Below are 26,858 nucleotides of genomic sequence, written 5' to 3'. Positions count from 1 at the left end.
GTGATGTAAAAGATATAAAAGAAACCCAGCTAAACCAGTAGTGGGATTTTCTTGGAGTATGACATTCAATGAAGTTGTAGCAATGGATGTGGGAGAGATAGAAGAGAGAAAGTTCTTGGTAATGGTAGATATGGCAACAAGGTATTGTCAGGCTTTTTGGATAAAAGACAAGAAACCAGAAACTATTATAAATACTCTTTTTGACGGGTGGTTTGCGATACTTGGGGCACCTTCTAAAATATTATCAGACAACAGGGGAGAATTTCAAAATGAAAAAGTAAGGAGGATGGCAGAAAGATGGAATATTAAAGTATTAGCCACAGCATCAGAATCTCCATGGAGCAATGGATTGTGTGAAAAGACAGTAGGCATACTCAAAGAAAGCTTAAGAAAGATGAAAGATGATGAGGAAGTGGATTGGTCCATAGCATTAAGATGGGTAGTGAGTGCTAGGAACTGCTTAATAAATAATGGTGGTTTCTCCCCTAACCAATTAGTATTTGGAAAAATCCTTCTTTGCCTAATTTAATGGGAAAAGAAAGTTCAAGTCCTGCAAGCAGAGAGAAAGGTATGGAAGAAAGCATAGTAAGGGATACACTGAATGCCATGCATAAGGCCAGAGAAGTGTTTATCAAAAATGAGTCTTGTAATAAAATAAGAATTGCTCCAAACAAAAATGTCAGAGAACATAAATTTGAAGAAGCAGTAGTGGGAGACGAGGTATTCTATAAGAGAGAAAATGAAAATGAATGGAGAGGACCTGCTCAGGTAGTGGGATTATCAGGTAAAACAGTAGTGGTTAAACATGGGGATTCTCTAAGAGAAGTGGTGAGAATACATGTTACTAGGATTCAAAGACTATCACCAGAAAAGGAGAAGATACTTAAAGCAGACAAAACACACACTGTGAAGGATGAATCCCTTGCATCAAAGGAAGGGAATATAGATGAGCAAGAAGGAAAGATGATAATTGGCTGGAGAAGGAATGCTGATATAGAAGAGACTATAGAAAGAGATTTGGCAGAGGAAACACTGGAAGATGAAGGGGAAAGTGAGGTAACAGAAGAAAGTCATTTAATAGAAGAGATACCCAAATTTAGAAAGGGAAATAGAGTTAGAGCTATAAACAAAAATACAGGACAAGTAGAAGAGTGGACGATATTGAGTCTTGCAGGGAAAAGATCAAGCAAATCTTGGGCTGATTCGTACAATGTAGAAGACTCACAGTCAGGTGACAAGGGATGGGTTGACTTAAGAGATTATAGTCATGTAGAAAAAACTGAAGATGAAGAAGAGGTTTTGCTAGGATTCGAAAATAGAAATGTAATTGAAGCTAAAGAAAAAGAACTACAAAGTTGGAGAGAAAACAAGGTATATGAGGAGGTAAATGACACTGGGCAAAAAGCTATATCTACAAGATGGATAGTAACTGAAAAGGTAAAAGGTGGGGAAAGGATATGTAAAGCAAGACTGGTAGCTAGAGGTTTTGAAGAAGAAATGGCCAAATGGGAAAAAGATGCTCCTACATGCAATGCCAAAATTTTAAAATTTTGTTTGACGGTAATAAAACTGAAAGATTGGAATTGTTATACATTAGATGTAAAAACTGCATATCTACAGGGTGATGAAATACGAGAGGTATATTTAAAACCACCTAGTGAAGATGGTTGGAGTGGATTATGGAAATTGAAGGATGCAGCAAAGGCATGGTATTGTAAGGTGGTAAAACTGGTGGAGGAGCTTAAAGGCAAGAGGAGTAGATTAGAACCTAATATATTCTTTTGGAAGAAAGACAATAAATTGAATGGTATCTTATGTACACATGTAGATGATTTTTGCCAAGGAGGAACTGAAGGATTTTTAAAGGAAACAGTTGGGAAATTGAAAGGGAAATTACAAGTAGAAGAACAAGAAAGTAAAAGATTTAAGTATATAGGAGTAATAGTAGAGCATAAGGAAAATGGAATTTGTTTTAATCAGTGGCAGTATATAAGTTCTATAAGAGAACCAGAAGCCAGAAGATTTACAGGTAATAGAGTATTAGGACAAAAGGAGTTAACAGAATATAGATCAGTGGTAGGACAGTTGAATTGGGTATCGTTACATACTGTGCCAGAAATATCATATGATGTTAGTGAATTAAGTAAAGCTTTTAAAGAAGGAATGACTCAAGATATGAGAAAGCTGATTAAGATAGTGAGAAAAACTAAGTGCATAATGGGAGAAGTGATAATAAGTGAGTTAGAAGAAGAAAAGATTTATTAGGAAGCTTATGCAGATGCTTCATTCAGGAATATTGAAGATGGTCATACTCAATTAGGTTATGTGATATCATTGACAGATGGTAAGAGGAGCAGCCCTATATGGTGGAAATCCAGAAAATCCAGAAGAGTAGCAAAGTCCACCATTGAAGCAGAAGCTCTGAGTGTTGGGGAGGCCATAGAAGGATTGATATATTTCAAACATTTGTGGGAAGAGATAGAAGGAGGGAGAAAATTAGAAGCACTGGTGAAAACTGATAGTAAAACCCTAATGACTGCAATAAAATCAAGTACTGGAGTAAGTAGTAAGAGATTAAAAATTGATATTGCAGCATTAAGAGAAACAATAGAATCTGGAGAAATAAGTGAGGTGAGATGGATAAAAGGAAAGCATCAAATAGCTGATGTATTGACCAAACCTGGAGTTTCTGGGGAAAGCATTAGGAATTATGTAGAGGGTAAAGAATTGGAGAATAATGGAGATTAGAGGGGATTAGGATAAGAAAAGGCTGGAGGGGAGGGAGAAGGAGATAAGTGTGATTGTATGTTAGTTTTATAAGTTAGTCATTATTTTATTTTCTGCATTGGTGAAGTGTATGGGTATTACAGAATGTATAAAAAGAGAGCACATGTTTAATTTTATAAGATGTTTTTATAGCATAGCATTCCTTATGTTTGAAGAGTGTGTTGTTGTTGTGACGTCATAGGAAGTGACGTCAGAGGACGAAAATGGCGGGAGGGAGAAAAATGTAAACAAAGATGAGCGGGAGTGTTGAAAGCATGATGAAAAAGGTAGAGAGAGCTCTCTGAAGGTTAGGTCGATAATGGTTGGGTTGTAAGTCTGTTTGTGGTTTTTGTCGTCGTAAGCTGGATTGCATAGAGTAAAAAGAACAACGTGAACAGGTGAGTGGATCACATAATTGAATAATTTAAGGATAGGTTAGGCTGGCAAAATTTTCACAGAGAACTAAAGAGAGGAAGGCGATAGTTCCTAGAGGTGCCAACAAGTCCAATGTTAGCCTGCTCCATAGTTTCGCAGATTCCAATAGACCAGGGGATCCAAGGCCCACTTGGTGGGAAAGACCTACTTCTCAACAGCTCGGTTCATCCACCAGAATATTTAGTTTGCCCTGAATAAATTGAGTGACTAGACTCACTTGATTTGATCTGTCCACAGTAGAAGGTCTCTTGCTGTCTGGCAGAGAGAAAATGAGTAAGTGCTGCCTCGCTTCCATATGTACATTAAGGCTGTGGTATTGTCTGAATGGATTACCACAGTCTTGTGAACTAAGGTCGAGAAGCACTGAACCCCTAAGTGAATTGGTTTCAGCTCTCTGACACTGACATGAAGGTTCTGTTCTTCCAGCAATCACTTCCCGGAAACTTCCCAGTCCCCAAAAAGGACTTCCAACCTAGAATAGGAGTCTGAATAGAAGTCTAGGTCTGGGCTCAGAGGATGAAAGGCTTTCCTTCTGAAAGTCTACATTTGGACCGCCACCACTGCCGGTCTGACTTGATCTCCGGGTTTATGGGAAATTGTAAGTGTCAATCTGTTTCCTGTCCCAGTTGGCCTTGAGGTAGAACTGCAAAACTCTAATGAGAAGTTTGCCTAACTTGACAAATGTCTTGATGGATGACAGAGTCCCCAGTATGCTCATCCAATGATGAGCCAAGCACGATGAAAGAGCTAGAAACTTGTGGACCATCTGAAGGCAGCTGGCAATTCTCTTGGCATAAGGAAAAGTCCGAAAAGTCAGAGTTGAGACTCATCCCCAAACAGATACTCTTGTGAAGGGGCCAACTGGGACTTCTGAATGTAGATGATGATTCCCAGTTCCTGAGAGAGTAGATGTTCAAGCCCTTTGTGCACTTTTCCCTCAAAGTGGATCGAGGAGGCAAGACGTCCATATATAGACTGATTTTCATGCCTACTAAAAGTCATCACTTGCTAGAGGAGCGAGGACTCGAGTGAACACTTGAGGTGCCATAGAGAGGCCGAAGCACGGAGCCCGAAACTGGAAGAATTAGCTGGCGCCAGGCACTCCGACAGGAGACAGGCGTTTAGATGCTGATGCTGACATGGGGCTCCTGAGAGTGTATCCTGGAAGACAAACCTAGATACTTCCTGGATTCCGGATGGATGGGGAAGCATGCATCCTACATTCCTGGTGAATGGATGAAAGGACTGACTGGATCATCTCCATCTTTAACTTTGTCTTCCGGAGGAAAAGATTGAGGGCGCTTACGTTGAGGACTGGTCTCCAAACCCTGACGATTTGGGGACAACAAAGACGGTAATAGAGACCCCTCTGAGTTGATGTCCTCGACTTCTTCTATGGTTCTCTTTTGAAGGAGAGAGGAGACCTCCTCGAAAAGGGCTGAATGTTTTTTCATGCCTCTTGAGTAGGCCGTCAAAACGATGGGAGAAGGGACTAAAGGGGGTCTCTCCATGAACGGAATGAAGTAGTCCTCCCTCAGAACCTTGACAATCCACTGTTCTGTAAGACTGATACTCCACTTCTCCCAAAACTCGAGAATGCTGGGAGCCTAGTCTGTCATCTGGATGGCTCCTCATCAGGAAGGTCAAGGTGGGTGAGGCCAGGGCTAGCTGGAGCTGGAGCCCCCTCCCCCACTGCCCCCAATGTAGGAATTCTAGCCTGCAAACATTGAAGGAGAGCTGCAAAGGCTTGAGACCCACGATTGGAAACAGGCCCTTGGAACCCCGAGCAGGAGGATACTGAAGAGTTGGTGCCAGGCGCTCGCTGTCGCCGGAATCTTGGGAGCTGGCACCAGGCACTTGGCAACAACTGGAGGCGAGAGCTCGGGAGCTGGTGCTGAGCGCTCGGAAACTGGCGGCGGACACTCAGAAGCTGGCATTGGGCGCTCGTGAGGAGATGGGTGCTTGAACAAAGACGACGGGCGCCTAAGAGGGACTGTTAGGCGCTTGGGAACCAAATACTGGCGCCAAACAGAAGTACGCTCAGGAGAGAAATACTACAGACTGTCCCAAGCACTGCAGGAAGGTGAGGGCTGCAACCCGGCTCCTTAACCAGCTAGCTGGGCAGTGAAGAGGAGCAGCCAGCATCATCTGCATGCTCTTCATTGGACAAGATGAATCTAGAAAGTGCTTGCGGTCCTTCCAGTCTGGGCTGGAGTCTTGAGAGTCGGATGAAAACTAGTACACATCCAAGATGCCTTTCCAGTGGCTTTCTGTCGAAACCTGGGACAGACATGCAGGTTCAACTGAGGGGGCAGAAACTGGTGGGCAAACCCCACCATCCTCCCTTGGTCTTCTGGCATGTCTTCTCTCAGGTTCAAGGGAGTAGGACAGACCTACATCTAGGAGAACTGGCAGGACGAGAAGCCACCTCCTCCACTTGCATAACACTGTCTCCTGTCAAGACACCTTTCCAGTGGCTGTCTACTGATGCCTGGAAAAGCGCAACAGGTTCAACTGAGAGGGCAACTACCCATGGGCCAACCCCATCAGCCTCCAATGGACTTTCAGTATGTCTTCTCCAAGGTTCAGGGAAGCAGGACAGTGACCATGGTCTAGGAGAACTGATGGAATGAGTAGCCACCTCCTCCACTTCACTGTATTCACTATTAGGTTAAATTTCTTGTTAAACCTAGACTCAAGACTGGCAATGGCCGGAAGCAAGGGAGACAGGTACAAGAGTAAGTGGATTAAAAGTAGGAGGGCTAGTAGCAGGAGAAAAGGCAGCAAGGGGGGGAAGAAGGAATAGCAGGGTTATCTTCTAGCCTGGGCTTAGATATAGATTTAGGCTAGGAGAAGTACTTTTCTCGGCACTAGAGGCCGCATTCTTCTTCCTATCACCAAATTCAACACAAGTTCTCTCCCTACACTAACTGTAAATTATATGTCTCCTTACTATAAGAGTCATATGGAGATTTGATCAATCTCTTTTGCAACCTTCGCTACAGTAGCGAAAACTAGATGAAGTTTAATCAGACAGAATAACAACAAAAACTGGAAAACTGATCCTGAAAGCTATCAAAGCTCGAAGGCTTCTCAAAATAAGTGATAATACTTTGCTGAAACCCAGTTATTCAACCAAAAACCAATGAACAAGGCTGCTGCAAACCCCCAATGTTTACTAGAGAGCGGGCAGAAACAAAATGAGGTTTTCTGCTAAGCCATTTCCAGTACTCCTGTTAGTGGGCGGGGCCTGTTACCTAAACTAAACTATCGAAGCGCTACCGTTATTTTTTAAATAAAAGGCTGCCGTGTGAGTTAGAAACTATAGCTATGTAATTACTTGGTAAGTTACTTATATGATATGAAATACAGTAATTAGTGAATATTTCTCAACAAAAAAATCTGTGAATTACCAAATTTTTTGCAAATAATTCAGTGATAAGTTCCACAAAAAAATCCATGAATAGGTGAAGCCGCGAATCCTGAACTGCGAGTAGGCGGGGGTCAACTGTAATGCCATTCCAGTTACCAATGGTAGAGCACATTCCCAGAATAGAATAGAATATAAAATTTAGGCCAAAGGCCAAACGCTGGGACCTAAGAAGTCATTCAGCGCTGGAAGGGAAATTGAGAGTAGGTAGGTTTGAAAGGTTAACAGGAGGAAAACCTCAAAGCAGTTGCACTATGAAACAATAGTTAGGAGTGGGTGAAAAATAAGATGGAAGAAAGAAAATATGAAAAGAGGTACAGTAAAAGGAATGAAAGGGGCCGCAGCTAGGGATTGAAGGAACGCTGCAAAGAACCTTAAGTAATGCCTACAGTGCATCACGTGAGGTGCACTGATGACTAATCCCATATGAGTAGAGCACACTTAAGTATTACATTTCTTATTACAATATACTCACTTTGCTGTCTCCTAATGCAGTCAGCATTCCAGGAACAATAGTTCTTGTATGAGGTTTGCAATTTGGACCCAGCGCTGTTGCAAGCAGGGAGGTAATACGTAGTGCCTCCACTGCAATGTTTTTGTTTGAGTCGTTCATTTTACTACACAGAGCCGCAGGAAGTTCACCAATGTCTCCTTTGATGAATTTAGCATCTGACAAAATATTTGAGATCTTTTGCAATGCTTCATTTCTAACCTGCAATTCAAAAATATAAATATTAATAACATACAGAAATATAAATATTAATAACATACAGGAAAGTTTAACCACATTTTCCTACTATGTCACAAAACTTTTAAAACAATGATTCACTGCAAAAATATTGTATTGGGTAGTGTGTAACATGAACTATTCATCTGCAATCTGTATTGGGACTCATCATTCTAGCAACACACTTGACTTGAATACTGTACACCTGCAAGAATTCTTAAGTGCAATTAATACATAGCAGACACTTGAAATTTGTCTATATAAAATATATGCCACATGCAACAAAATGCAATGAAAAACTATTTTAAAATATAATACAGAGTACTGCCAAGACACAGTTCTCTCTCGAGCGATAAAGCTTGGCTGGTGGGATTTCATGTATGTGCCCTGACCTTCCAATTTTTGTCTGCTAACTCCGCAAATAAGTTACTCGAAAGTTGTTCGCTAATGTTCACTCTTGGCACCATATCTTGGGCATTGATTGCTGGCTGACCAGTATCCACACTGTCTGGCTCATTTTCACCCTCATTGTCAGTGTTACCAGCTTGTTTCACTCCACGAATAGGAGCAGGGGGGCTCTCTCCACTTCTCTGAAATACATAATTGCAAGGAAAATTCACATCAGAAAGAAAAAGAAAAGTCAGTTAACATGGAAATGTGCAAACTACCATAAATCAATATTGTAACAAATTTCCTTCATAAAACAAGACACCCAAACTTTATTATTGTCTAGTTAATTTTCATTTTTACAGATACATATATTCAATTCTCACAACAGAATATTATTATTATATTATTATTATTATTATTATTAGGTACCTTACCAGACCACTGATAAATCAAAATGAACAATCAAGTTCTAATTCTGTAAAGCAAAGAAATACTGGAACATCATACACATTTCATTTATTCCATAAAATTATATTTTCATAATAAAATAGTTTCATATATACTTACCAAGTAATTACATGGCTAATGTATATACTGTACCTCAAGTGGCTAGTCTTTGAATTTTGCAGTAGTGCTTCTTTATTGTTTTACCTCAGTGACAGCCCCATCCACTACCGGAGAACACAGGAACAGCCTGGCAGCCATTACTCAATTTGTTTGTGCCCTCATGTCCATGAGAGGGGAGGAGGGCAGGCTCTAATCCAGTAATTACTTGGTAAGTATATATGAAACTTAATTTTATTACAAAAATATCATTTTCATATAAGTAACTTACCAACTAATTACATAGCTGAATCCCACATTGAATGGAGGTGGGACACATGGACATATTCTACTCAAAAACATTAAGGCATGATAATGACTTTGAAACACAAAAATCTGCCAGCACTGAATGCAATGCTTGTTGTCTCCTTACCTAGTAAGAGAGCTACTGCATGTGAATACTGCCTCTGGTTGGTGCTCATCTTAACCTGTAGTGGCGTGGCTGTTGAGCTCTGGGGCTCCTTTATTTCAGTGGAAGGATATGCCTGATGGCTAACAAAGCATAAAATAAGGTGCCCTTGCCCTGGGCGCAGTGCCAAAATTAAAAACCAGACAATGCTGTCACCTACTCAGAAAACACTTGATAAAACCCACAACCTATCCACTAGGACTGGTGGATACTCCAGGTACCTTGTAACCCCCGGCTCCACAAAACTTGAAAAACCTACACCAAGACTTGAAGATAATATGAGAAAGAGAGTGCTTCCTATAATTATTCACCTAATACCAAGCCAGCCACCGATAATGGTCCCAGGGTACTGCAACCATCGAACACAGTTTCTACCTCCTTCAAATAGTGAGAAGCAAAAATGGACCTGCACTTCCATTAAGTCGACTGGATAATAAATGACAAGGACAAGTTATGTCTGAGTGCCAATGAAGTTGAAACCACTCTGATGTCATGCGCTCTTACTTTAAAGTTCGGTAAAAAGTCCTCCTGGATCTGGGCACGTGCTTCTTTAATTATATCTCTCAGAAAGATTGACAAGGTGTTCTCTGATAGGATGAGATGGGTTCCTTACCAAACACCAAAGGTTACTAGATGTACCCCTGATCTTTTCTGTCCTTTTCAGGTAGTATCTCAAAGCTCTTGACTGGACATAGGACTCTCTCTTCTTCCTCTTGACTTAGAATATCTTTTAAGTTCTTAACCTTAAAAAGAACGAGGCCAGAGATTGGACAGGTCCTCATTCTTTGCCAGAAAGCCTAGAGTGAAAAAGCAAAATGCATCTCCTTGAGAGAAACCCACTTTCTTGTCAATGGCTTGAAGTTCACTGATGCGTTTAGCTGCAGTTAACACAAAGAGGAAGAGTGTCTTACATGCCAGATTTCGAAGAGAAGCAGATCTAAGGGGCTCAAAAGATGGGCCCGTCAGCCATTCAGGACCACATCCAGATTCCAGGAGCCCAAAAGAATTGTCCTTTTTCCATTTTGCCATATCAAAGGACTTTAACAAGTCCTTGATATCAGAGTTCGAAGAGAGATCCAGCCCTCTACATTTAAAGACTGAGCTACGCATAGCCCGATAGCCTTTATGCTAGAGGAAGACAAGTTCCTGCTATTTCTCAGAAAAAGGAGAAAATTGGCAATCTGAGTTACAGTGGTCTCAAAAGATGAGATATTGCTACTGTGGCACCACTGTCGAAAGACTGACCACTTAGCCTGATAGACAAGGCTAGATCTTCTTCTGCACTGTGCAATAGCTTCTGCAGCTCCCCTTGAAAACCCCTTCACTCTGACCAGCCTACAGACAGTCTGCAGCCTGTCAGAGCAAGAGCGGACAACCCTTGGTGGTGTCTTCTGAAGTAGGGTTGTCTGAATAGAGATGGTTTTTGGGGGAACAGTCTTGGGAAGTCCTCAAGCAGACGAAGAAAGTCCAGGAACCACTCTCTCAAGAGGCAAAAAGGGTCATGGTCACATTGTGGTACATCTGAAACTTGTTCAACACCACCTTGATCATGCTGAAGGGAGGGAAGGCACACAGGTCTAGATTCAACCGATCTTGTAGGATGGCATCCATGGCCCATGCAAGAGGGTCTGGGGCTGAGAAAAACAGATGATGATGATGGTTCCTGGAGGTGGCAAGCAAGTCTATCTTTGAATTGCCCCATAACTTCCACAGATCTAGACATACTAGGGGGTCCATGGTCCATTCGGTGGGAAGGACCTGCTTTTGATGGCTCAGCTCACCCACCATCACATTTAACTTCCCTTGGATAAAGCAGGTGACCAGAGTCACTCGATTTCAGTCTGTCCACAGCAGTAATTCTCCCGCTACCTGACACAGAGAAGGAATGGGTACAGCCTTGCTTTCAAATATAGGCTAAGGCAAAACTCTAAAGGCCCAGATGAACATCCTTCAGCCCTCTTACAATGATATAAGCCCTGTTGATCTGTGGTCCACGTCCCGGAGACTTCTTGATTGCCTAGCAGGGCTCCCCAGCCTAGGTCCCAGGCATCGGAATAGAAGTCTAGGTCAGGGTTCAGAGGATGAAGGTGATTACATGTTAGTTTTGTAAGTTGAATTGAAATGTATGGGCACTAAGAAATTTATAAAAAGCACGTTTAATTTTATAAGGTATTTTTGTAGCGAAACATGCTTTGTGTTTAAAAGTATCTGTTCATGTTGCGACGTCATAGGAAGTGACGTCATAGGACGACAAATGGCAGGAGGGAGCAAAATGTAACAAATGCAGACAGGAGAGTTGAAAGACTGGTGCGGCAGAGAGAGCTCTCTGATGGTTAGGTTGTCAGCTTTGGGTTGTAAATCTGTTTTGTGATTTTTTTTTTGTAGTCATAAGCTGGCTTATAAAAGAAGAAGAACGTGAACAGGTGGGTGGATTGCATAATTGTAGCCTTTTTGGACAGGTTAGGCTAGGAAAATTTTCAAGTAGTAACAGAGCATGGCTGTTTAAAAATAGGACAGATCTGATGGTAAGCTTTGGGAGATGAAATGGAGAAGAGACCGTCCGAGATTTAGCAGGACACAGGGCGACTACAAAGGATGGAGAGGACTAGTCGAAGATTGGCTTGTGGTGTGTGGAGAAGTGAAATATCCAGGCATAGAGATAAGAATGAGCTTAAAAGGAAAAGCTTTAGAAGTAACAGAAGGAATAAATAGAGATGAACTTAAGGATAAAGAGGGTTCAAAGATAATCCAGTCCAAACTAGATGAAGTGTATCTAAAAGATATGTTAATGGAAAATTCCAGTAAAATGAAAAACTATTTTAAAATAGAAAGAGAATCTAGTGAGAAGATGAGAAATTTTATAATTAGGTCTGAAAAGGCAGAGTCCAAGTGTAGTAGAGCGACAGGGAAAGGCATGCTTGAAGGGAAAGCAAAAGGTTTTCATGTACTAGAACAAGCGACTCTCACAGAAAATAAAAAACAAATGGTATTAGCAGCTTGTGGTAAAAAAAAGTTGGAATAAAAAACAGTGCCACAGATAATGAAAGGAATATTTGAGGGATTACGGAATAAAGAGGAGGGGGAATGGTCGGGGTCAGAAGGCTATGCAAATTCTGGGAGAGGGAGGGAAAACCAAAGATATCAGGGAAAAGTGAATTGTGGTAGAGGTGGAAGAAATCCTGTAAATAGAAAAGGGAAAGTAACACTGTGTGCAATATGCAAATCAGAATGGCATTGGGCCAGAGATTGACCTCAGAATTTTCAAAATAAGAAGAAATCAGAAACTGGACAAGAAGAAGAAAAAGTTTATATAGGAGAGGTTAGTAAAATAGATGAAGAATCTTGGGAAGAGGTTGATGCAATTTTAGACACAGGATGTAAATCAACAGCTTGTAGGGAATTGTGACTAGCATGTATTGTCGTGGGTTTGAATCGGGAAGAATTGAGGAGAATGAATGATACTAAGAAAGAGTCTAATAAAGTATTTAATTTTGGTGAGTCATCATGCAAGTCGAAAGGAGTAATGGAAGTACCAGTGATATTGAAAATAAAAAAGTTTTATTTGAAGACAGAAATTTTGCAAGGTGATGTACCGTGGTTAATAGGTAAGAAAACCATGAGTAAAATGGGTATGACCGTAAATTTAAAAGAGAATTGTATTAAAATAGAAGTATTGGGGGAAATGAAGGTAAAGTTAAGAGAAGACAAGCAAGGTCATTTAAGAACACCAATTTTGAGGAGGAAGGTAGAAAAATTGTTACTGGAGGGATGGAAGGGAAAGAGCCTAAGGGAAATTAAAGGTGCAATGAAGAAGTTACATCTACAAATTGGTCACGGAAGTGGAGATAAAATATGGAAGCTAACAGAAGAAGCCCAGTGGAGTGATGGTTTGAGAGAGAAGGAAAAAGAGGAAATAAAAAATTTACTAACAGACTTAATTGCAAGTTGTGAGGTATGTAAAAGATACAAAAGAAACCCAGCTAAACCAGTAGTGGGATTTCCTTGGAGTAAAACATTTAATGAAGTTGTAGCAATGGATGTGGGTGAGATAGAAGAGAGAAAGTTCTTGGTAATAGTAGATATGGCAACGAGGTATTGCCAGGCTTTTTGGATAAAAGACAAGAAACCAGAAACTGTTATAGACACTTTTTGACGAGTGGTTTGCTATATTTGGAGCGCCTTCTACAAGACAACAAGGGAGAATTTCAAAATGAAAAAGTAAGGAGGATGGCAGAAAGATGGAATATTAAAGTACTGGCCACAGCATCAGAATCTCCATAAAGCATTGGAATGTATGAAAAGACAGTAGGCATAATCAAAGAAAGCTTAAGAAAGTGGATTGGTCCATAACATTAAGATGGGTAGTGAGTGCTAGGAACTGCTTAATAAATAATGGTGGTTTCTCCCCTAACCAACTAGCATTTGGAAAAAAACCCTCCTTTGCCAAATTTAATGGGAGAAGAAAGTTCAAGTCCTGCAAGCAGAGAGAAAGGTATGAAGAAAGCATAGTAAGGGATACACTGAATGCAATGCATAAGGCCAGGAAGTGTTTATCAAAAATGAGTCTTGAAATAAAATAAGAATTGCTTTAAACAAAAATGTCAGAGAACATAAATTTGAAGTAGTAGTAGTGGGAGTTGAGGTATTCTAGAAGAGAGAAAATGAAAATGAATGGAGAGGACCTGCTCAGGTAGTGGGAGTGTCGGGTAAAACAGTAGTGGTTAAACATGGGGATTCTTTAAGAGAAGTAACTAGAATACATGTTACTAGGATTCAAAGGCTATCACCAGAAAAAGAAAAGATACCTAAAATAGATAAAACACACACTGTGAAGGATGAATCGTGTGCATCAAAGGAAGGGAATATAGATGGGCAGGAGGGGAAGGAGATGATAATGGGCTGGGGAAGGAATGTAGATATAGTAGAGACTATACAGTAGAAAGAGATTTAGCAGAGGAAACACTGGAAGATGAAGTGGAAAGTGAGGTAACAGAAGGTGAGTTAAGAGAAGAGATACCCAAATTCAAAAAGGGTAAGAGAGTTACAGCTATAGACAAAAATACAGGACAAGTAGAAGAATGGACTACATTTAGTCTTGCAGGAAAAAGATCAAGCATATCTTGGGCTGATTCGTAAATGTAGAAGATTCACTGTCAGGTGGCAAGGGATGGGTTAACTTTAAGAGAATATAGTCATGTAGAAAAAAGTGAAGATGAAGAAGAGGTTTTGCTATGATTTGAAAATAGAAGAGTAATTGAAGCTAAAGAAAAATAACTGCAAAGTTGGAGAGAAAACAAAGTATATGAGGAGGTAAATGACGTTGGACAAAAAGCTATATCTACAAGATAGATAGTAACTGGAAAGGTAAAAGGGGGGAAAGGATATGTAAAGCAAGACTGATAGCTAGAGGTTTTGAAGAAGAAATGGCCAAATGGGAAAAAGACGCTCCTACATGCAATGCCAAAATTTTAAAATTTTGTTTGACAGTAATAAACTGAAAGGTTGGAATTGTTATACGTTAGATGTAAAATCTGCATATCTACAAGGTGATGAAATACAACGAGAGGTATATTTAAAACCACCTAGTGAAGATGGTTGGAGTGGATTACGGAAATTGAAGAACACTGTTTACGGGCTCAAGGAAGCAGCAAAGGCATGGTATTGTAAGGTGGTAAAAATGGTGGAGGAGCTTAAAGGGGAGAGAAGTAGATTAGAACCTAATATATTCTTTTGGAGGAAAGACAATAAATTGAATGGTATTTTTTGTACACATGTAGATGATTTTTGCTATGGAAGAACTGAAGGAATTTTAAAGGAAACAGTTGGGGAAATTGAAAAGGAAATTGTAAGTAGGAGACAAAGAAAATAAAAGTTTTAAGTATACAGGAGTAATAGTAGAGCATAAGGAAAATGGAATTTGTCTAATCAGTGGCAGTATATAAATTCTATAAGAGAACCAGAAGCTAGAAGATTTACAGGTAATAGAGCATTAGGACAAAAGGAGTTACAGTATAGATCAGTGGTGTAAGACATAAGGAGTTAACAATATAGATCAGTGGTAGGACAGCTGAATTTGGGTACTGCTACATACCATGCCAGAAATATTATACGATGTTAGTGAATTAAGTAAAGCTTTCAAAGAAGGAATGACTCAAGATATGAAAAAGCCGATTCAAATAGTGAGAAAAACTAAGAGCATAATGGGAGAAGTGATAATATGTGAGTTAGAAGAGGAAAAGATTTATTGAGAAGCCTATGCAGATGCTTCATTTGGGAATACTGAAGATGGTAATACAAAATTGGGATATGTGATATCTTTGACAGATGGTTTCAAAGATGGTAAGAGGAGAAGTCCCATATGGTGGAAATCCAGAAAATCCAGTAGAATAGCAAACTCCACCATTGAAGCAGAAGCTCTGAGTGTGGGGGAGGCCATAGAAGGATTGATATATTTCAAACATTTGTGGGAAGAGATAGTAGGAGGGAAAAAACTAGAAGCATTGGTTAAATCTGATAGTAAAACCCTAATGACTGCAATAAAATCAAGTACTGGAGTAAGTAGTAAGAGATTAAAAATTGATATTGCAGCCATAAGAGAAACAATAGAATCTGGAGAAATAAAGGAGGTGAGATGGATAAAAGGAAAGCATCAAATAGCTGATGTATCGACCAAAGCTGGAATTTCAAGAGAAAGTATTAGAAATTACGTAGAGGGTAAAGAATTGGAGAATAATGGAGATTAGAGGGGATTAGGATACGAAGAGGCTGGAAGGGAGGAAGAAGGAGATAAGTGTGATTATATGTTAGTTTTATAAGTTAATCGTCATTATTTTTATTTTCTGCATTTGTGAAAAGGTATGGGCATTACAAAATGTATAAAAAGCACGTTTAATTTTATAAGATATTTTTATAGCAAAGCATTCTTTATGTTTAAAAAGTATCTGTTCTTGTTGTGACATCATAGGAAGTGATATCATAGGACGGAAATGGCGGGAGGGAAAAAAATGTAAACAAACGAGTGGCAGAGTGTTGAACAGAGTGTAGTGTGGTAGAGAGAGCTAGGTCGGTAATTTTGGTTTGTAAATCTGTTTTGTGGTTTTTGTTGTCGTAAGCTCGATTGTATAATAAAAGAAGAGCAACGTGAGCAGGTGGGTGGAAAGCATAATTGAAGCATTTCTGGACAGGTTAGGCTAGGAAAATTTTCAATTCGCTCTTTTCAGACATTTTATTCATTCTCTTTGGTCTCTTCTCACTTTGCTGTCTAACTTCTTCATCTCTGTTCCACTTTCAATTCTCCTTCAAGAGCAAACCCTTTGGGAAAGCCCAATATCTAAATCAGTGGTCACCTTAAAACTACTTAATATTAATTAACAAGAACATCACTTTAAAAGTTAATAGGTTTAAGACTTGAACAGCTGACTTCTTGAATTTCAGTACATGTCCAACACTGTTGTTCTGCCGGTAGCACTGCCAACAGCTGGTTGTTCTCATTCAACATGGAATCACCAAAGTCTACTCAACTTCCTTTGAGGTGTACCATTACCATAAGTACCACATAAACATTTGTTAATTTTGAAGAACAAATTACCTCACTATCACAATTCGCTCATTTAACTTCACTGCCGAGAAATTAAAATGACTTGCCAATGGACACTAAAGAACAGAAAGCCATGAATTACCATTACTAAATGAGGTGAGGAAAACTAACCTTCTCAAACTCATCATCTATTTGCTGTAGAAGAGCTGGCTTTTCATCAACAAAGAACACCCGGAGGGCAGCACCCATATATAAGAAAATGGTTCCACACAAAGATACTCCAGCTGTCCTCACGCCAGGGTTAGTGTGTGCCAAGGCCTTCTTTATATCCCCGATAAGTGCCATAGGTTGCAAACTGTAAAAGATATTTGAAAATAGCAGCAATTCAAACTGACAGTTAAATATTAAGTTTTAAAGTAAAAGTCAAACTTCCTTAATTATCACCCACACACCAGGTATTGCCAAAATTTCTAAAGATCAGTACACTGAATATGTCCAAGAGCTCAAGATACTTGATAAAGACATTTCATATAAAACATCCAATACTGGAAAAATATATTTGAAGCTTAAAATACTTTAATGTTAAGAAATTCTTATCTTGGAGTGACACAAGTAGAAAAAATGGTGATCTTAAGTGGTTTTGGCTAGCTATTAAAAGCTTTGCTACATTCATCAGAACAATGTTTGCCATAATTATCCAGCTATCTTCCTACTTTATGGTTGAAGACCCTACTACCAACTTAAATAAGATCAATAGGAGAGCCTCCATTTAAGTTTGCCAGTTTATGATTTTCTTATATTAAACTGTTATTGGCATTACATATATTCCACTATAAATCTCTTCCTTCCCTTCAGAATAGGTATAAATTTCTCATTTTTTAGGTGAATTTAAGCCATTAAACATGGAATATTACAAGAATGGACTGGAATGTAAAATTCGGGCCAAAGGTTAGGTGTTGGGGCATATGAGGTCACTCAGGGCTGAAAAGGAAACTGAGAGTAAAAAGGTTTTAAAGGTACAATTGTTAGAAAAGGGTAGAAAGTAAGATGGAAGAAAGAGATTGTGAACGGAGGTACTGTAAAAGGAATGAAAGGGATTGCAACTAGGGGACAAAAGGACACTGCAAAGTACCTCAAGTAATGCCTACAATGCACCATCTGATAAAAAAAAAACAAATGATTAAACATCACACAGTAGTTTTGCAAGACCAGGAGTCAAATTTCAAGATACTCATAGGATGGTCAGAGTAACATGTCCCAAAAAGAAAGAATTACACCTATCTTAAAAGTTAGTGAATAAGTTAAGAAAACAGTTTGGTACCTTGTTTACCTAATATATAACAAGCAATGATGCAGCTAGTGGCAGGAAGAATGCTGCTAAGGACATTTTGTAATGCCTACAAACACCCCATAAGAGACAATGCCTGCAGCAACAACTTTCTGTCTGGTAAATACAAACAGTTTGATTATCATCATCATCATCATAAAGTACCTTAACAAGACTCTCTTAACCAGGTAAGTGCATAATTCATTTTTAAAAAAATCGGCTAAATGCTCTCCAACCACAGTTCTAAAACAAATCACCCATTATTCCTAGTTTTAAAGAAATAAGCATAATTTTCTTTCACAGAAACAATAGAAGCTGAGAACTGATGAGTAATTCCTCTATTCTTTCTTGATAAAAACCCTGCTCAGTTGATACTTTTAATTTCAGGGCACCTTAGATTTAGACTCACAATACACAGGTTAGGTGACAGACAAGAATTAGAGCAAGGTGAAGTTAATGAAATGGAAAAAGACCAACGGAATAGATGGATGCTCAAAGGAAGAGTGATGCACCAGCTTGGAAAGCAGTGGGATGCTGAAACAAACCTAGCTGAGTAGTTCATACTTACACAAAGCCAAACTCCAAAATGGCATCAGACATCCACTTTAAAGCAACCTCCTGAATTTTGGGATTCTTTTGCTCAAAAGCTCTGTTCATAACTTCCGAACCAGTCCACTGCAATGTTGCAGCTTCTGCAACAGCAATCAACACCTCTCCGCATAAAGGACCATTTTTGGAGTCTGCCAGTTTCTCAACTAGCTCCTGGATACAAATTTCACCTGAACGTCTGCAATTGGAAATTACATACTGTATCACTAGAAGACAAAATTTACTCTTCAAAACATTAAAATGAAACAAAAATACTGAAACTTCTTTCCAAAGCTATATAATAAATTTCTTTTTAATGGTTAAAGGTCTTATAATTTTCAGCTGGTTTATTAACATGTAATAAGCAAGACTAGTTTTGGACTCTACATTAAAACTGGAAAACAATACTACAAATGAAAGTAAGGTACACTAATAGTTTAATTTCTTCCAACCCCAGAACTTGAGCAACTAAAAGAAAGGATTCTTTCATATAAGTAACTTACCAGGTAATTACATAGCTATAGTTTCTAACTCATGCGGCAGTTTTTATTTAAAAAATCGTGGTAGCACTTCTATAATTCAGTGTAGGTGACAAGCCCGCCCACCAACGGGAGTACTGGAAATGACTTAGCATAAAACCTCATTCTGTTTCTGCTGGCTCTTGAGTAACATCAGGCGTTTGCTGCAGCTTTTGTTTGCTGATTTTCAATTGTATGGCTCGATTTCAGTGAAATATTATCACTGGATTTCAGTAGCCTTCAAGCTTTAATAGCTTTCAGCATCATTTTTTTCTAGTTCTTTGGTTATCATTATGTCTGATTCAAGTTCACCTATTTTCGATATTGTAGCTAAAGTTGCAAAACCAGATTAACCCTTAATGGACAGAAATCCTCATATGAGTATCTATAACAGGTTTTGGGTGATGGAAAGGAATCCTCATAGAGTATTAATATTTCACACCATTTGGTTTGGATGAATTTAGCAAGAAAAATGTTCATAGCACATCGGTGGGCCTTAAATGACTTATGGCAACTACTTAGCTCAGCTCGGGAGAGACATCAATCAGTATGCCTTGAGATTTCAGAGGGGAATGTACTGCCTCTCTGCCGCTCCAGGATGTCTTTTTATTTATTTGTTCATAAATATACCCAGGGATTGCTGTTGGTTTCAGTTCTTTTCTTTTATGATAGTATGCCAGCTATAATTTTAATTTTGCAATGAAAAGTGCAAAGAAATATTAGAACATGTATACCTCACAAAAAGTTACTGCATCTCCCCATCTCAGTAAATCTCGTAAATATTTTACAAAACTACAGTACTCAGAATTTGTTAATGATTTTAGTTCTTATGTTATGATACTGTGTGAGCTGTAATTATAATTTTACAAAATAAAATAAAATAAATTATTGGGAAAAATATGCATAAGTAAAATTAACATATTTTTAAGAGTTTCTTGTAAAAGAGGCCCCACACATGGTTGTGAATAGTCACTCTCAACTTCCCATGGAAGGTAGGGAAAAGTTTTTAGAATTTTTTTCTTACCCCATGTGCAATTGCATAACTTCCTCTTTCCATTGATGTGGTTGCTTCTTAAATTGGCCAACCTTAAAGTCCGCCAGGTTTGGGGTGCGCTTGATATCCTATCCCTTAACGGTTAATCAAATCTTCATATGATTCTCCTACAATTTGCAGTAAATGTACTGGGCAGAAATATAGTAGGGAGAGAAACGGCACTAAAATGTAATGGTTAGCAAGAGTAGAAGATACTTAAATCTCAACTAGACAAGTTAGAGAGGGATAGAAAAAGGAAAGCAGCCCCTAGAGCCGAGAAACGAGCTTCCCTTAGCCTAAAATTCTACCTAGCCTAGGTTAGAAGACAACTCTGCTATTCCTTCTTCCCCCTTTCCTGCATTTTCTCCTGCCACTAGCCCTCTACCTTTTAATCCACCTACTACTGTGCCTGGCTCCCATGCTTCCAACACTAGCCATTGCCAGTCTTGACTCTAGGTTTAACAGAAATTTAACCTAGTAGTGAATACAGTGAAGTGGAGGAGGTGGCTACTCGGCTACTCATCCCGTCAGTTCTCCTACACCAAGGTCACTGTCATACTCCCCTAAACCTGGGAGAAGACATAATGAAAGTCCAATGGAGGCCGAGGGGGTTGGCCCACGAGTAGTTGCCCCCTCAGTCAAACCTGTTGCTCATTCCCAGCTATCAGCAGGCAGCCACTGGAAAGGTGTCTTAACAGGAGAAAGTGTTATGCAAGTGGAGGAGGTGGCTTATCATCCCGCCAGTTCTCCTAGGTGAAGGTCCCTGTCATACTCCCCTAAACCTGGGAGAAGACATACCGGAGGTCCAAGGGAGGCCGGTGGGGTTTGCCCACGGGTAGTTGCTGCCTCAGTTGAGAGTGTTGATCACTCCCAGGCTTCGACAGACAGCCGTTGGAAAGGCGTCTCTGCAGATGTGCGTCAGTTGTTCGACCCTCAAGACTCCAGCCCGGACTTGGAAGCTCCGCAGGCGCTTTCTACATTCGTCCATTGAAGAGGCAAACAGGCGATGCTGGCCACTCTTCTCCACTGCCCTGTTAGCGGTTTAAGGAGCTGGGCGCAGTCCTCAACCTTCCTGCAGCGCTTGGGACAGTACGGAGTATTTCTCTCCTGAGTATATGTCTGTTGGGCAACAGTATTTGGCTCCTAAATGCCCAACAATCCCTTGCAGGCGCCAGTTGCCAAGCGGCCAGCACCAGCTCCAAAGCCCCCAGCGCCAGCTCCCGAGCGCCAACTTTTCAGTTTCAATCTCCTGCTCTGAGAACCAAGTGCCCGTTTCCAACCACGGGTCTCCTATCCTATGCAGCTCTTCTTCAACATTGGTGGGCGAGCTTTCCAAACCCTTGCCCAAGAAATGAGGAAGAAGTCCTCCGTGAACAAGTGGGAGCCAGTCTTCTCAAGTTTTGGGATAAGTGGATTATCAGAGGGACAGAACAGTGGATTGTCAAGGTTCTGAGGGAGGGCTTCTCCATTCAGTTCATGGAGAGCCCCCTTTGGTCCCTCCTCCCATCGTTTTGACACCCTATTCGAGAGGCTCGGGAAAACATTCGGCCGTTTTCAAGGTCTCCTCTCTCCTTCGAAAGAAGAGTCGAGTACATCAACTCAGAGGGTTTCTACTACCATCTGTTTGTGGTCCCCAAATCATCGGGGATTGGAGACCAGTCCTCAACATAAGCGCCCTAAATCTCTTCGTCTGCCAGACGAAGTTCAGATGGAGACGAACCAGTCAGTCCTTTCATCCATTCACCAAGGAGAATGGATGATAACCTTGGATATGCAGGATGCATGCGTCCACCTTCCCTTCCCTCCAGACTCCAGGAAGTATCTGAGGTTCGTCTTCCAGAATACTCTCTCAGGCACCTCACATCAGTCTAAACGCCTGTCTCCTCTCGGAGCACCCGGCGCCAGCCAAATCTTCCAGTTTCAGGCTCTTTACCTCAGCCTCTCTATGGCACATCAAGTGTTCGCTCAAGTCCTCACTCCTCTAGCAAAATAACCTTATGTAACAGGCATAAACATCAGTCTATACCTGGAAAACTTGCCTCTTCGATAACCTTAGAGAGAAAAGTGCACGAAGGACTTGAACATCTACTCTCTCAGGAACTGGGAATTATCATCTACATTCAGAAGTCCCAGTTGGCCCCGTCACAAGAGTCCTCTATTTGGGGACAAGTCTCAACTTTCGGACTTTTCCGTCCACCGAGAGAATCGCCAGCTGCCTCCAGATGGTCCACAAGTTTCTAGACCCTTCGTCTTGCTTGGCTCATCAGTGGATGAGCATACTGGAGAGACTGTCATCCATCAAGACATTCATCAAGTTAGGCAAACTTTTTCAAGACACGCATCTTCCAGGCTAAGTGGGCAATTTTCTGAAGCTGGTGTCTCAGACTTAACGTCTCTTCTTCTAAGACGTCTGCAACCCAAACTGCAGATTTTCTTCTTTTTCCAAGGAAATCTAGAAATCTCTCCTTCACTATTACGGGCCATCGAGCTATGGGTCCTGAATCTTATGTCAATCCCAGATCTTAACGACCCCGTCAAGTCTTTTGATACGTCTAAGCAAGGAAAAAAGATCCGGTCTCCTGAAACCTGGACATAGTGTTGAAGTGGCTGACAGGTCCCACTTTTGAACCCCTACATTCCTCTTCTCAGAGAAACCTTACACGAACGACTCTCTTCCTCGTGGCCTTGGCTACTGATATCACATTAGCAAGTTCCAAGCCATTGATAAAGGGTAGGTTTTTTCACAAGGAGAGACAGTTTGCTACTTACCCTTGGGTTTTAGCCAAGAACGAGGACCCTTCCAAGCCCTGGCCCTGTTTTTTTCTCCATTAAGACCTTAACAGATACCTTGGCTCTGAGGAAGAAGAGAGCATTCTTTGTCCTGCTAGGGCTTGAAGATATCACCTAAACAGGACAGAGATCAGAGGACCATCCAGCAACCTCTGGTGCTTTGTCAAGAACCCATCTCACCCTCTGATTAAGAACACATTGTCCCTCTTTGTTAAAGACTTAACTTCTGAGGCGTGCACTCAGATTCAGGAGGACATTTTGCCTACTTTTAAAGTGAAAACTCATGATATCAGGACAGTCTCTACCTTATTAGATTTCAGGCACATATATCCCTCGCTTCCATTCTGCAGTCAGCCTACTGGGAGTGCAAACCGATCTTTGCATCTCACAATTTGAAAGAAGTTGAAACAGTGTTTGAAAATTGCAGTACCTTGGGGCTATTGTCAGTGGCTGGCATGGCACTGGGGGAGGATGCATAGGAATCTCTCATTTTTCTCTTCACCTTGAAGTAGGGCGTCAAACTGCCGGGAGCCAGGGGGTACAGCGTACCTGGAGTGCCCACCAGTCTCAGTGGAAGGGTGGCTGTGTTTTCAGTATAGGTGAAAGCGTTGTCTGGTTGTTTTATTCTGGTACTGTGCCCAGGGCAAGGGCATCTTTTTTTGTAAGCTTTGTTAGCCATTGGACATGTCCTTCACTACAAAGCTCCCACCTAAGTAGAGGCGCTCCACGTCTATACCACCACGCCACTACAGGTTAATACGAGCACCAACCAGAGGTCGTATTTACCTGCAGTAGCTCTCTTACCAGATAAGGAAACGACAAGCATTGTTTTCAATGCCAGCAACTTTTATTTTCAAGTCATTACCTTAACTTAATGTTTTGGAGTAGAATATGTCCATGTATCCCACCCCTCTTGCAAAGTGGGATTCAGCTATGTAATTACATGGTAAGTTACTTGTATAAAAATATTTTTATAATGAAATTAAGTTTCATTTATATTTACCAAGCAATTACAGAATCAGGAGCCCTCTTTCCTCCCCTCTTATAGACATAGGACACAAACAGAATGAAGTTTTCTGCTAAATCATTTCCAGTACTACCGTTGGTGGGCATGGCTTGTCACCTACACTAAACTATCGAAGTGCTGCCGCAATTTTTAAAATAAAAGCTACCACGCAAGTTAGAAACTATAGCTATATAATTACTTGGTAGGTGTATACGAAATTTAATTTTGTTATGAAAATAGCATATCTAAAAACGTTTCTTCATAAAAAGATTCAATCTCAAAAATGCATACCTTGTAAAATTTGAATTTTCAGCAATGATCTTCAGTGCCTCCAATTTTAATTTGAGCACCTGGAAATTATTATCCTTAAATCCAGGTTTCTGAGCAAGAGTAAGCACCAATGCCTGGGCTGGAATATCATCTCGAGACAATCCTTGAACAGTCTGTTGTAAGGGGACAAATAAATTACAACCAATGCGCAAAAAATTCAATGTTTAAGAGCATACTTTTAGGAATTTCATGTCCAGATAGTTCAATGTTTAAGAGCATACTTTTAGGAATTTCATGTCCACATAGTAATCTTTCAAAATTTCCACCCATATCTGTGAAGGGACAAAAAATTTAATGTCCACACAAAAGCCTTGAAACCTCAGAATACATTATTCTAATTAGCAAAAAATAATAAAACCTGTTGTATAATGCTGATACTGATATTTAAAAATCACTATACTGGAAGCTACGCAAAACCATAACATAATACTAACACTGTTGAAAGTCTCCATTGACTCCAATCTCGTCTTCCAGTTAGGATCTGTCAACCCGGAGACGACTTCCTCGGGTAACACCTCTGCAGCCTTTTCCAAAGCTTCCTCTGTTGACATTTCCAACTCCTGACACTCGTCTGCAGCAACGCCACCTCCACTTCCCCCTCCTCCTCCCCCTCCTCCTCCACCTTTACCTCCAGCTGTAGGGTCAAATGTGATTCCTAAAATTCATAATTATCTCAATAACTGCAGCCTTAAAAGCTACATATAAAAAAACAATAACCAAAATTCTAAAACCTTAAATCATCTTATGAATTACCAAAGTGAAATCATTAAAACTCTGTGAAAAAGTTATATAATTACAGACTGAACAATTATATAACCCATAAAATATAACATTTTAAAATAATTTGTACTTTACGTATATATTCCAAACTTTTCATATTGGAGTATCTTTAAGCATTCGCTGGAAACCGGTAAAATCTTGGTAACAAAGTAGTTAACCAGGTGGTTAACAGGTGGAGATGGGGTGAGTACCCATCACTAACAGACAGCTGCACTAGAGAACAGATGACTCAAGTAGAATGACGTAAAGTTAGTAAGATATGCAAGACACCAGCCCTCATTACCCAGAAACTGAAATGTTCTACTGAACAGTAAGGGATGCAACCATGCCCTTGACTTCAAGAGCCCTGCCTCAGGAAGGGAACCCTCCTCCTCAGAAGTGGTGATGGTCAGTTTGAACTCTACATGAAGCCAAAATAAAGTTGCTAGACAACTCTTTCTTGTGCTAACCTGTACTGATAAAGGAAAAAAACAGTCCAAATTCTGGGAGAGGACATTTTCAAATAGTACTGAAAAGCACAAGCTGGACAAAGTGGTATCTAATCTGGATCTCCACCTCTGAATCAGATTGATGGATTTGAGGAAACTCAATTTTTTGTTGGACAAGAAGATGAATCCTGAGATCTACTACAACTCAGGAACAAAGGATAACAAGAGTAATCCCCACCCAAACAAAGGCTGAGTAAAATACAGCAAGCCATAAGACTTCCAAAAAGTATAGGCACGGTTAGAACAGTAAGCCTGTCACTGGGTACAGAGGCTCAAAAGGCATCCTGGTAATGCATAAAAACAACAAGGACATATATGACTCAGAATCTCTTCATCAGCACTGACAACTCCAAGCTAGGCAGAAAAAAACTTATTTTTATCAACCATAACAGTAACGCAGCACCAACAACCTATCGCCATCAATGAGCGTGCACCCCGCCCTCCCCTAAGCAGGAGCAGCATGAATGAAGAAGCCTATCAAAACTCATGCAAGGTCTTGTGACTTCCCCTTCCTCCTTACCCATCTACATGGAGAAAGAGAGACTGGTATTAGATGAGGTAGACAAGTACAATGAAGAAGAGTGCTATAGGCTCCCCTACTCTTTCCCTCTGGAGGCAGGAACCAAAGACTAAGAACATCCATCAAAGGAATATAAGCAGGAATGACTACTGCAACAAAGAATATAAATAAGGACTACTGCAACACAAAGCTTGCCTATCAATGTTTCAGTCAACAAAGCTGAGATAGCCATAACCATCAGGAACCACCTCAGGTTAACTACGAATGCCACAAAAAGACTACCTCAACTTATGATCAGCCAAACTTCCACAGGTATTTCTCTGAAGACATAGCCTTACAGACACCTGAAATATTACTACCATTAGTATGCAAGTAAGAGAATGGTGCAACTGCTGACAAAAATTATCCTTCAGAAGCTGCTACATCCCTTGCATATCCCAGACAATATATTCCTAACTAGAAGTCTGTAATAGGAAATGCCCTTGCCTAAAATTATAATCAGAGAAAAAGTATACCTTAGTTTAACCAGACCATCGAGCTGATTAACAGCTCTCCTAGGGCTGGCCTGAAGGATTAGATTTATTTTACATGGCTAAGAACCAATTGGTTACCTAGTTAAGGGACCTACAGCTTATTGTGGAATCTGAACCACATTATAATTAGAAATTAATTTTTATCACCAGAAATAAATTTCTCTAATTCTTCATTGGCCGGTCGGAGAATCGAATGCGGGCCCAGCAGACTGCTCGCCGAGAACGATACCAACCCATCCAATGAGGTGTTTTATAATCAGAGAGAAGTCAGTACACAGTAAACTGCCCGTATTCGCGGACTCACCTATTCACAGATTTCTCTGTGGAACATATACAGTATACAAATTATTCACTGAAAATTCACCCATTCGTGGTATTTTTCCTCAAGAAATATTCACTAATTACTGTATTTTCACATCATTTTCATGACTAAATGCACCAAATTACAGCAGACCAACTTCTTTTCCTCTATCTCTTTATCCCATCTTCTAGTTAAAAAAGTAAAAGAATGATAAAAGCATCGTTAGAAACATTGTACTCTTGCGCAAATGCGTACAGCCATAAACAACCAAACGAGAAACTGTTGTTTTGCTTATAATCGAATTGGGTAACAACAGCTGGTTTGCTGTATTTCAACCACTGTACAGT

The 26,858-nt window shown here is 40.2% G+C and overlaps 1 protein-coding gene across 14 annotated transcripts in view; it reads right to left on the bottom strand.

Annotated features, from left to right (window-relative positions):
- msps (msps cytoskeleton-associated protein 5) overlaps positions 1-26,858 on the bottom strand; it is a 109,687-nt gene that overhangs the window by 25,331 nt on the left and 57,498 nt on the right. For 7 of the 14 annotated variants that reach the window (XM_067112288.1, XM_067112287.1, XM_067112286.1 and 4 more), the window contains 6 exons: positions 24,324-24,523; positions 23,851-24,002; positions 18,193-18,411; positions 16,469-16,652; positions 7,751-7,948; positions 7,107-7,343 (listed from right to left, as the gene is read on the bottom strand). In XM_067112288.1, coding sequence (XP_066968389.1) covers positions 7,107-7,343; positions 7,751-7,948; positions 16,469-16,652; positions 18,193-18,411; positions 23,851-24,002; positions 24,324-24,523 — 1,190 coding nt within the window. Of the gene's footprint in view, positions 1-7,106; positions 7,344-7,750; positions 7,949-16,468; positions 16,653-18,192; positions 18,412-23,850; positions 24,003-24,323; positions 24,545-26,858 lie in introns of all 14 variants that reach the window. The other 7 variants (XM_067112277.1, XM_067112278.1, XM_067112280.1 and 4 more) reach the window with 1 other exon arrangement.

Source organism: Macrobrachium rosenbergii, chromosome 12, assembly GCF_040412425.1.
Source record: "Macrobrachium rosenbergii isolate ZJJX-2024 chromosome 12, ASM4041242v1, whole genome shotgun sequence".
In the NCBI taxonomy this organism is placed as follows: domain Eukaryota; kingdom Metazoa; phylum Arthropoda; class Malacostraca; order Decapoda; family Palaemonidae; genus Macrobrachium; species Macrobrachium rosenbergii.
The sequence above is the reverse complement of the archived record's forward strand: the minus strand, read 5'-3'. Positions and strand labels throughout refer to the sequence as shown.